Source organism: Cloeon dipterum, chromosome 1 (genome assembly GCF_949628265.1).
Source record: "Cloeon dipterum chromosome 1, ieCloDipt1.1, whole genome shotgun sequence".
Classification (NCBI taxonomy): domain Eukaryota; kingdom Metazoa; phylum Arthropoda; class Insecta; order Ephemeroptera; family Baetidae; genus Cloeon; species Cloeon dipterum.
This window is the reverse complement of record NC_088786.1, coordinates 4,013,360-4,025,259: the sequence shown is the minus strand read 5'-3', so window position 1 is coordinate 4,025,259 and position 11,900 is coordinate 4,013,360. Positions and strand designations below refer to the sequence as shown.

General features: G+C 41.6%; 1 protein-coding gene across 8 annotated transcripts in view; it reads left to right on the top strand.

Moving 5' to 3' along the window:
• The first annotated feature begins 6,807 nt into the window (after nucleotides 1-6,807).
• The window catches only part of LOC135934257 (uncharacterized), a 56,045-nt gene continuing 50,952 nt past the window's right edge, over nucleotides 6,808-11,900 (top strand). For 6 of the 8 annotated variants that reach the window (XM_065475864.1, XM_065475862.1, XM_065475861.1 and 3 more), the window contains exon 1: nucleotides 7,028-7,271. In XM_065475864.1, coding sequence (XP_065331936.1) covers nucleotides 7,043-7,271 — 229 coding nt within the window. In that variant the 5' untranslated portion in view covers nucleotides 7,028-7,042. Of the gene's footprint in view, nucleotides 7,272-8,314; nucleotides 8,649-11,900 lie in introns of those variants that run through there. The other 2 variants (XM_065475866.1, XM_065475863.1) reach the window with 2 other exon arrangements.

The window sequence follows — 11,900 nt, the reverse complement described above, 5'->3', positions numbered from 1 at the left end:
GCGCATTTGGCGAGCACGTATGTCTATATAAACGTGTGTGACATTAAGCCAACTGCTTTTTATATTACTATACGGCTGCCTTCTCGTTGGCGGCCCAGGCAATGAATTAATTTTTCAAAAGGCCAAGTCAAAGAAGCACTTCCATTGCGTCATCCGTCATGGAAATTGTTTCGAAATCACCATCCTGGCGTGGTGCTGGCCAGGGTTTTTGCTCGCATCCTCCAGAGCGGCAGCTAGGTTGTTATGACGACGCGGCTGTCATAAACACGGCCGGCTGGCTTTTTGCCGCGGCCAACGACGGATGATTGATTCGCCGGGGGTGCATTGTGCGGCCCGCAGACGCAATTTTTCACCACCTTTACAAATAAATTTGCCTCCCAAATACTTCCGACCCATTGGCCGCTTTTTATTCTCGCCCCCAGTGAGTTATTAAAGCAAAAGTTGGCCGCCGAGACAAATGCTCTCGAGTGGCCATTAGCCAATTCGTTTCTGCGTGAAACTCGGCTCCTCTCACATCCTCGTTAAAACTTGCTTTAAGGACGCCCTGTTACTGCCGAGTACCGAGCCTCTCTCGCCGTCAGTCGGCATACGCGCTTTGCCTTGCTTATCTACTTATTTATTATACAGACACAGTTCAAACTTTCCACTCTGGAGTAACAATTTCATTTTGACGTGCCTTTGATGTATGTTGTTTTGCATCCACTTCCAGTACTGCAAGCCTGATTTTCATGACTCAAAGGGCTGAGATGCATACTCCACAGTGAAAACCAGCCAGACGCTGGCGTTTCAAGTAAATGCATTGCCATGCTCTTTGATTAGATAATTATGTTAACACACATACACATTAGCGAAATTGGGGAAATGTTAAATGAGCAAATAATGTACATGTTAATCATGTTAAATATTTACATGCATAAGTTTTTGAAATTCACGAACAATGGCAAAAAATGACAAGCATGCAGTATGTATCTGCATAAACGCCCGAAACAAAAAATTTATTCGTTGTTGTCACGTGCTGTTAGTTAATAAATTAAACGCTCACAACGCTTTAAAAATCGAACCACAAGAACTGCTCGCTCAGGGAGGGAAATTTTGATGCGTCGCAGATATTCAAAATCGGTGGCAGGTCGTTCCAGGGCTGGTATACCCTGAATGAAAAGGTGCTTCGGCCAAAAGCGGTTCTCGCCGGGGGCATCTGGACGCGGGGATTGGCCGTGTTACCCCCTCGCGCCCCTGAATGATTTCCGCTCTTGAGACGAAATCTGTCTGATCGCCCCCTTTGGCACCTTTGGAAGAAGACCAGGTCGGTGTGACGCAGGCATACAACATGTTGAATGGCATCGCATTTTGCAGCCTCGCCTCGGCTCCGGCAGGATTTTTCCATACGCAAAGTGCATCGCCCTGTTTTGCATTCTGCTTAATTAAAGTAGAGCTGTAAATTTGTGAAATTTTATTTACCTTTGTTTCAAATAGTATTTAATAACGAGGAAAAGCTAAACATTCTCAGGTTGACATTTGAAATTTTATGATTTATTTCGCCAGGAGGGAATTTTTGCTCAAAATTCGCGTAACATTGGTAGGGGATCGAAATCAAGCGAAAAACTATTGCCAAACCGAGAAATGTGGCAAAATCTGAAATTTAAATGTTCCTCGGTCCTGATTCCACTGTTATTGCACATTGCTAAATTTCTCAAAAAAAAAAAAACTTAATGAACTACTTTCTATAGTCAACAATGCAAAATATTCTTAGCTGTAGACCTGTATAAAGATTTACTTGTTGAGGGTGCACCATAAATATGTAATGCCTGGCCCCATTTTTTGTTTTATCTTATCAGTTTGTAGATTAATTTTTGACAGATCTGTTAATTAAATGAGAACTCGGAATGCAACGGTTTTTGCACTCTCAAAATAGTGAGTTGACTGATTTTCCCTCTGTTTCAAATCGAATGATTGTATTTTGATCATTTCTTTTGGATGTATAGGGATTTATGGTGTGAAGTTGTCCTGCTAATCTGTAATCAAATCCTTTAACACTTAAAGAAATGCATTAAAAAGTCCAAATTTCATACAACTTACTAAAACCAATGAACTCAAACACTTGACAATTTGGACACCAGGAGCATTATTATCTATTTAAATTCATAATGAAACTGTTCGTTCACTGATTGTGAGATCATTGCCATCGCAGCTGATGACAATGTTAATAACCCCAACCTCCGCTAGCACTCGTTCCAACATAAAATTTCCTGTCATGTCCAGCCTTATATTACTCGAGAAATGCTTAGATCACAGCATAGAAAGCGCACCTAATGAGAGTTTGACTTGGCCTCTTGAGCATTCGTCGCGGCCGTCAACTCGGCTCTGAATGGAGTTGCTCGCGGTCGTCCAAAAGCAATTAACCCGACTTCAAATGGATTTTTCGAATGTCACATGTTTTTTGGCGTGTGATGTGTAATTTGTCGGACTTACCAAAATAGCTGTTGTTTTTCGACCGAATGCTAGAAATTCGATGAAAGTGTTGCAGTGCATTCCTCTAGGGTGCTTCTCGACATCAACAAAGCATTCATTCATCTCAGCAAGGTCAAGTAGTGTCATATGTCACGCGTGGCGCGAACTAATATTTACACTGTCGCTGTCAAAGCATATAGCTGGCGCACGCTATTCCGCGGCTCGAATTACGCCACTTTCTCCATCAATACATGCACGGGACGCGGGGCTAATAATACCACCCGAGTTTCTCGCTGAATGAGCACCAGCTGTTTCGGGAATAATTTAAAACAATGATACGCGTTCGCTGAGTCATTCCGATCTGTGATTCTCGGCGAGTGGGATATATGCCACATTAAACAGCTCGAACGACTGCTAGCTTTTATTAGGAGGCATAAAGGAAAAAAATTTCCAATTTCGTCGGGCCAAATATAAATGGGGTGAAATCAAATTTAATCTTTTCCGTACTTCTCTTTCGAGTCAGTTTTTTAAGTTTAAGGCAATATTTGTAGAACAGTATTTTTAATATGTGAGTAGTTTTTTATTTTGTAAGTAGAAAAACTACTTTTAGTCGCTTTTTTGCATAAAATCTAATCTACAAAATTCAAAATTAAATTTAAAATCCATCGTTAATATATTTTGGAGCATTTTGTTGCCGTGCAAATGAAATGGCACATCTCTAACGCAGTGAGCTGAAAACCATCTAACTAAGGGGCTAGAAAATATTTTAAATTTGGAATCAAACATATGAAGAACAAAGAAAACATTATAGCTATAAAATGCTAATTTTCCAAACATAAATTTAAATCTCTATAAATCCAGTACCTAAAAGGAACTTAAATTCCCAAGCCTGTTCATTTTTTTGTAGCTTTTAACAAGGCTGAGAATGAAATTTTCATAATTATTTGCAATGTTTTTAACCATGTTGAAAGACAAATAAAAAGAACTTGAATTTGTATACAAAAAAAAAACTGCTAAGATCTTTACTGAATGTATCATTCTCTATCATTAGGAAAATAACATCCAAATTTATTCCACGCAACATTAAACTGTTCCGAAGTTTTTGAGTTATACCATTGATTATATTTAAAAATTGAGCTGCTCGCATCCAGGGACTCCCTGTGGTGGCTGAATAGCCGGCTGGCAAGTGATGAAAGGCAAATTGTCAGAACATGGCGCAAGAAGTGCTCGGCATGCATTGCTCCACGATTTTATATTTTTAGCATTTTTCTGCTCTCTTCCTCTCCGCAGAATACAAGCGCCGCACGATCAAATCCAGTCTACATGGGTCCTAAGCTTTTCCAAGCTTGGCTACCATTCACAAGGCCAACTATTTGACCCCGAATTCGTATCTTGGGGTTGCTGCGGGGAAGTTTTACAGTCAGACCAACCTTATTAATATGCAATCCAAGTGGTTTTGTCGCGGAATTAAATATCGGGTGCAAGAAGATTACAAGACTCACCTTTTCAGATTCGACTGAACAGACACCCGGCAAATGCAATTTGCATCACTAAAAGAGCGTAAAGCTTGGCATGCATTTGCATGAAATTTGCATTTGAATGGCCATTTCGCCGCGCCATTATCTGCTGCACGCGCCCAAGGAAGAGCTCTTCGGCTTTTGGCTTATTTTCCTCTCTGTGTGTACACATTAACTTGTTTCCGCCTTCGGGAGCAGAGAATCGCGCTAGAAAAAAACTATATTGTTGCCAGGACTACCGTTTGGAACCGAGTTTACTGCGCACCCGTCGACCTGCATATATGAAATTCTGGCAAGTCGTTTAAACATTTTAAAAAATAACCTGCGATTTTTCAACGCCTGAACTGGCGAAATGAAAATGTTTAGAGAGCACACGACCGTTTGTGTATCTTTTCAGGCTAATGACGCAATAAAACACGGCGAAAAGCGAAAATGACAAGAGCGTCTGGAAATAGAATGGTTGGAGGCCCTATTTGTCATTTTGGAAAGCAGATTAACACAAGCGCAGAGTTAAAAGAAACAATCCATTTGTATAAAATGGTTTGTCTGATTGTACAAAGGCCAAATCAGTACCTCAATCATGCCAAAGAAAATTATGGCATATGTATTTGTTCAGAATATGTGCGAAGGCGAAGATTCTAGGAAAAAATGTGAGAGTAGTGAATCGTGCCGGGGAAAATAACATAATATAAAAGCGCACGGAGGCGGCGCGTATCGCCAAGGCAATTTTGCATGATTGTTATTTAGGTCACTCGAGTCAAGAAGTGCCGGCCGTGTGCTGGAAGGGTTGTTGGTATTCCCCGCAAAGAGCGGAAGAGATAATTGACTTCTTATTCATGAATGGCCCGCACGGATTTGCCGGGCGGATCGATGGCGCAAAGGAGCGTCGGTGTGCATGTCGAAAAGCCGGCCCAACAAAAGCGATCCGCGCGCGCAAGGCCGAAACGCCAATAAAGCTCGCGATTTGCGATGGATGACACACGCACGCCGAAACCGACTTTCCGCTTCCAAGAACGTGTGTGACAGCGCTTTTTGTTTCCAGATGAGAATTTTTTGGGGTGTTAACTGCGAAAAGAATAAAGAAAGTTGCTGCTCCAACTGCCGCCGCTGCGAGAGGGCGAGAAATATTCTGCGCGCGAGGGTGCAGTGGCAGAATTTTATTAGCGCGCCCTCTGAGGATGTAAAAAGGCCACACGGCAGCACGCTCTGCTCTCGCACACAGATAAATTTCACTGCTCCGGACACCGCGGCAGCTTTTTTTACTTTTCTCTTGCTCCACGCCGCCCTCTTGCTGCATTCCCGAGGAGAAGTGTGCCGCTGCGACGCGAGCAAGATGCGTCGGTCTCTGCATTAATTAATTAGACAAAGATTAAACCCCAGATTAAGGGACGTAAATCATTTTCTTGCTTGCTTAGTGAGATTATGAAGAATCAGTCGACAAATATTACTGCGTTGAAACATTTTTACCTATAAAGATAGCAGTACTTTTATATTAAGGTTAAAAATGCCCGTATTTGAAGTCTCGGCTGTTGTTTTTACATAGCAATAAAGGAGTGAATTGAAACCTATAAAATCAAAAGAAATGTATATATTTTTCAATAAATTTTATTTAAATATGCATGATATTTTGTTGGAGTCATTACGAAATTGAAATAATTATGTTTGCTAATGGAGGAAAATTATCTCAGGAAATCTATTCAAAGTAATAAACAAAATTATGCATAGTAAAATACAGTGCATGTTTAAATAAAAATACGAACAAAGTGTCAGGGAGGTGACGATTTCCTAACTGCCTAAATTTTGATCCCTCAAATCAATGAAGAAATATTGAAGGGTTTCATGTTTCAAATGTCGATCGGTTTAATCAAATTCATCTGTGCGGAGGCGGGTGGGCATCCTTTGCAGTAGAAAACTGTGCGTAGACGCCGTAGACTAATGAAATAAAGGAAATAAGCACAATTACTTATTGTTAGCCAATCCAAAGAGATAAATTTTAATTTTCATAATGCCTGCAAAAATCACTGGCAATAGTTAAAACATTGCCAGTAATTTTTCTACACATACCAGCTGCCAATTGGACCAAAAACGGGGTTCACTTGGGCAATGCGCAAAAATGCACCAATAACTATTTAATATTTACGGAAATAACCACATATCGTTTTTTTCAAATCAGACTGAAAACACGGCTCATTTTGGAGTAAATCGGATGTTTATTCATAGCGATTTAAAGCAAACTTTAATTTAAATTTAAAAAAATTTGTACAAATTTATCAAATTAGCACACAACGGATTATTTTACTCGTCATTATGTATTTTGGATTGTTTTATTTATTAAAAAATAAAAAATAATTGTATTTTTCAATGCGGCAGGTTTTTGCGAACACTCTGCAAACATAATTGCTATGGAGGCGTTCTCATAATAATTGTTAGTTCCACTTCTATATGTTAATTACAGGACTGTAGAGATCAGGATCGGATTCGGTTGAATCCTATTCTAAATTTATATAAATTTCCCTAAACATTTTGCCACCACTAAACCTTTTTACGTGTGCAACATTTTGTTGAAGGATCCTGACTGATGAGTTGAAATCATAGTTTCTTTGCTTTCGTAAGTAAATTTTAGATTTGAATCTTTCAATTGAAACCTCTTCGGTAAAATTAAGAAAAAACCGATGCTGTGTTTATTCGGGAAAAATCAGCAACCTAACGGACAAAAGTGCAAACCCTGTTATGGGTGGCACAGATTTGAGTGAGAGTGATTGAAACATTTGAAACGCCATTCATCTGGTGTAAGGGGGACGCCGCACGACTGAATATCCGCAATGTGGCATTAGTTTGTGGTGCGCATCCAATTGGAATGACATCAAACATCAAACAAAGCGCGGTCACAACTGTCGCTTGGCCAGCAACTAATGAAGGCGCTTTCGGCAACACAAATAATCAGGTCGGGCGAGGAAGGGAAAGGGAGCAAACGTTTCTCGTCCGACAGGCTGCGAAGTGGCTCGTCAGGGGCCGCCTGGTGAAGCGACCCCGCGAGTGGCCACGGGGTCAGAACGGGCCGAGCCGGCGGGCGAAGCATGCGAAAGCAGTCGTGCTGCTCGAGGACCGAGTCGCGGCGGCACGGCGGCGGCGCTGGCAGGTGCGCCACTCGGGCCGAAGCACTGCGGAGCTGCAAACAGCAGGCCGGCGGCGCATCTCAGTGTGTCGGGAAACGCCGAGTCGGCCGCGCGTCCTCCAGCACCACCAGCAGCAGCAAAGCACCAGAGTCCGCCCCGGAGCCGCCCTCGTCGCCCCAGCACCCCAGCAGTACGTCCATGTGCGAGTGCCGCGAGTCCGACGACTGAACCGCCGCCGCCTAAATCTGTGTTCTAACCGAAAACCCTTAATTGCTTGTAAAATTGCGGACTCACCCCCACTCACACAGAAACTTTCACCCACCAGATAAGCATTCCGATTCTCGCCATTTCTCTTTTTTTTCTATCTATCTATCGGAAACCACCATTCCGAATGCTGGCCGAAGAGTCGCGTTTTGTGGTGTGTGTGTGTGTTGCGCGGTATAGTGAGTAGTAGGCGGAATGCGTTGCACGCTTGCTTGTTTATTGTGCGGCGGCCGGCGACGGCTGCGTCGCCGCGCCGCCCTTTGCATCCCCATTGCATGCCAGACGTTTCATTCTCAAGATTCGGGAATGTAGACCAAGCAGTGTAACCCCTCAACCAGGATTTTCCTATTTGTCATCAATCAAGTTTTAACTCTTCTTGATTTATTTGAAAAAAAAAAATGTTTGCTCTTTGATACGAAAGAAGCTCCTCGTTTAAAATACATTACCTCTTCGTGTAATTAATGCATCACCGACCTGCACAGATTTGCCATTTCCAACTGTCAGATTGCCTGTGAAATATAGGGTTGCTCCACTTTCCAAAGTGAATAAACCATATTACCGCGTGAGTGGCTGAAATTAAACGGTTGTTTGCCAGCGCGACATGCCTTTCCGCGTACTGTTACACGGGTGTACATTTTTCATAGTCCACCCCGCGAGAGTGTTTCAGTCGTGAAAGGAAATCAAGTGCACGTCAGATGAGTTATAAATAGACGCTCATGCAAACTGCTTTCGCAAAGAGCGGCCGCGCGTGTACATAATATCTAAGTGTGTACGCGAATCGTTCACAGGCAAACCGATCCGTTGGGAAACGTCAAATTTGAAAAGTGGGAATTGATAGAAACCTTACTCTCCGCATCCAAATATTGTCTCAGCTCAAGTCTGCGAGAAAAAGTGTAGTTTCGGCATGAAAGTGTTTTTCTCCGAAGCTAACAATAAGTGTCAGAAGAAGAAAAATGAAAAGATCAATTTGATTTAGTTATTTTTGTTGTCGAGAGAGGATTTTAGAATGGACGCTATTATGTAAAACTAGTCTAGAGGTTGTAATTTATTGTACCTATAGCGGAAATTTCGTTCAAACGATGAGAATTTATGGCTTCATAAATTTAAAGTTTGCTATTTATGTATTTATTATTAGTTTTCCTTCATAGCCTGGTTGATCTGAACTTCCCTAGCAAAATTGATCATAAAATAGACTCTTGGTCTGCATTCTCGTTCGCCAGCACCAACTAACAACTAACCAACCTTTTCCTCTTTACTGCTAACCTGTCTCAACTGGAAACTAACAATATGAAGAAAATGAAAGGTAAAACTCAATACTTTTCTCACTTACTCACCCCCAACGCCCACCCACCGCGACAAGCGAGAGTTGATTAATTATGAATAAAGGGATGTCCTTGGTCACAAAGCGTATTGATCGGTTTTAACATAAACTTCAATATTATTTTCACTTTAAAATTAAAATTACAAGGTTACATAGCACACACAATTAAGACACTCGGTATTTTTCAATTTTAATATTTCATTAGTCTAAAAAACGCACGGGAAAAAGTAAAATTGACACTCCTAATAACCGGAATTTGTTTCTTTCCACCCTCATTTCAAATTTATAGATCCACAAAATGGCACTGTAAATATTAATGCGAGAAATAATCGATAAAAATATAGACATGTATATGGAGTAAAACTGGTAGAGGTTGCACAGTTTCCCCCCGATCCCCGATCGATCGAGTGATCGTCATCGTCACATTCGCAAGAAAGTGAAAAAACCTGACTGCCGCGCGGCTGTGGCGTTGCCCTCTCGCCAAAAAAGAGCACGCCTTTCAAATCGTGCGCGCGCTAATTGCCGGGCGGTCTTTTAAGCCTGTGCCGGCGGCTGGCGTGTTCACCACCACCCCCGGGCCGCCCCCGCTCGCAGCTGCTAACGAAGGCGATTTTTCTCGAGAGCAAATTACGCGCGCTTTAAGAAGAAAGGCCACTGCGCGGGGATGAAGAGAGCGGCTTTTGTCAGTGTGTTGGTGTGTGTCTCCTCCTCTCGAAACACTGCGTTCCAGAGACCGACCGACCAGCCGACCGTTGTTCTTCCGCATTGTTTTCACCAGAGGAAAATCGATACACACTCTCCGACTACTGTGCCGCCGAGCAAACCGACCGACGTGTGTGTACGCGAGAGTGTGTCTCTGGTGCAATGATAAAACCGCAAAATTCGCACTCTGCTGAAACGAAATGAGGTCGGGAGTAATTGGACGAGGACGGAAATTAGCTCGTCCGCACTGCATCCTGAGCCGAATTAACCCCCGCGGCACTTTAATAAAATGCCTTCATATCATGGCCTTTCAAATGAAACGGTGATTTTTCCTCACACCTTTATTGCTCATGCAGCATTTTATAACACAGCATTTAAAGGGATATTAAATTCTAAGCAGGATATTTTCTGCAGCCCAAAATTGTATATAATATATTTTCGTTTTAAGAACAGAAAAGAAAGAATGACACACGCAGGTCATTTACGAAATTTATAAAATTATCGAATGGCTAACAAAAAGCTCCGCGCAGATATATCTTAGGACGGCTAGCTATTAGCCGAATTCTGAGAGGAAAGTTTCAGTATATCTTTCATTTTATTTGAGCCAAAAAATAATAACACCCTCTAGGACTGCACTCTGAAACAGCTGCTGTGCAGTACGAAAGCGTGTTAGTTATTTCCCCCCCCCCCCCCTTGGAATTTGACTAATAGCCAACCATCCTGAATTAACCTGTTTAATAACTTTCATAAATTCACTCGTTTTTACTTTTTAATCTCGTCGCAAGTTAATTTTTCATACCGGCAAAATCCTCATGATAATCCACAAGCATAAAACAACAAGAGAAGAGGGAATCAGCATAACAAACACATGCTGGTCAGATTATTAACGCCAGCTAAACAAAATAATGATCAATTTCAAATTTTTAAAGATATTTGCTCTTCATTTAAATTAAAAATTGCTTTTTATAGGGATGAGTAAAAATAATCCAATTATAAAGGTCGCTCTTTGAGCTAACATAATCGAATGTTGTGCTGAGAAAACACCAATGACATTTGAACTAACAGAAGGGCCTCCTGACAATTTAAATCCAATTATAATTTTTACTATAAATTGGCTATAATCGTGCTCTTTAGGAGGCCTTAAACAGCTGAAGTTCTAGCATGCTTCTCTATTATAGATGGTAAAACTGTTGCTCCCACTGCCTAACCAGCAGAAAATTGACTGCAAAACGAAATCTAGCCGTTGGAAACGGTTGAATGTTGCTGAGTTAGCACAGTATGAAAGAGAAAAAGTGACGAGTTCTTCGAATATACTTTATGTAATGATTCTGGCCCTCTTTTAAATGATATAAAGCTCTCTTTGACCAAAATAAAAATTCTACCCTTAGTGAGGGGCCCTCACAAAATAAATTAAAAAAGCATTCGCAGGTACACGAAACTTCTATTTTTTCCTTCTAGGCTTTTTACCTAACGTTAGAAGCAATTTTTCACATTTCAAAATAGCTCACATAAGAAAAGATAGAATTGCTGGCTAAGCTGAATTTTTGTTTGTACTTAGAGATAAGTGGTTGTAAAGGTTTTTCAACGATCGCTAATTCAAAATTATCCGCAGCTAATGCTATGGCTGTGAATTTTGTTTTTTAGGTAAATTATTGCTAATCCGAGGCCTGCGCGACCGAAACAGCCGCTGAACAGTACGAGAACGTGGAGTGTTCATTTTGTTTTAAAAATTTTCAATTTATTAGCCTTTCCATGCCTATATTTGTTCACTAGTGCGAGTAACAATTATTGTAAAATCAGTTTAATTAAATTTCCCCCACACTTGGATCGTATTGAAATTTCTATTAAATGATAAAATAATCTCTCAATCTCTATTTTGTGGAAATTCGTCCATTCCAATTTTGAACCTCCTTATTGCGACGAATTCTTGGAGGTTGCACTTGAAATTGATCTATTCACACTATGGAAAACACTGTGGTGCCGTCTGATATCCAGATTCTTTAATCAAATCGATCGCTCAGGTCATCAAAAAAGAATGGTTTCGATCTAGTGCTAACGTTGTCAGAGCGTCATGTATTAGCAAAGCCCTTTTATACCTATACACAGCGAGCGCGGTCGTTTCGTTCGGCCCATTGGCATTTCACATAAAAACAAAGGAGCAGATCAGTGTGCGCGTATTTGTTCAACACGCACTCTATTGCCGTCTGACTCACGCTCTTCCCTCTTCGCTTTGATGTCCGTCAACACGGGCAAAACAAAAAGTCCTTTTCTTCGGACGCGCGCGCGTTCATTCAATTATTTTTATCTCGACAGCGTGGCACGCGGCGTGCTTTCCGAACAGCCTGCTTTCAGACGCCGAGAGTTTGATGAATGAACGCATTTCTTGTTCGTCGGCCCGAACACGCCGTGTGATGAATTCATCATCGCCCAGGAGAAAATGCAGACGGCCCGATTCCGTCGAGAGACGCTAATTGTTTCGCGCAACTTTTCTCATTTGCGTCAGACGAGCTTGCCCGCCCGCTCGTTCGGCGG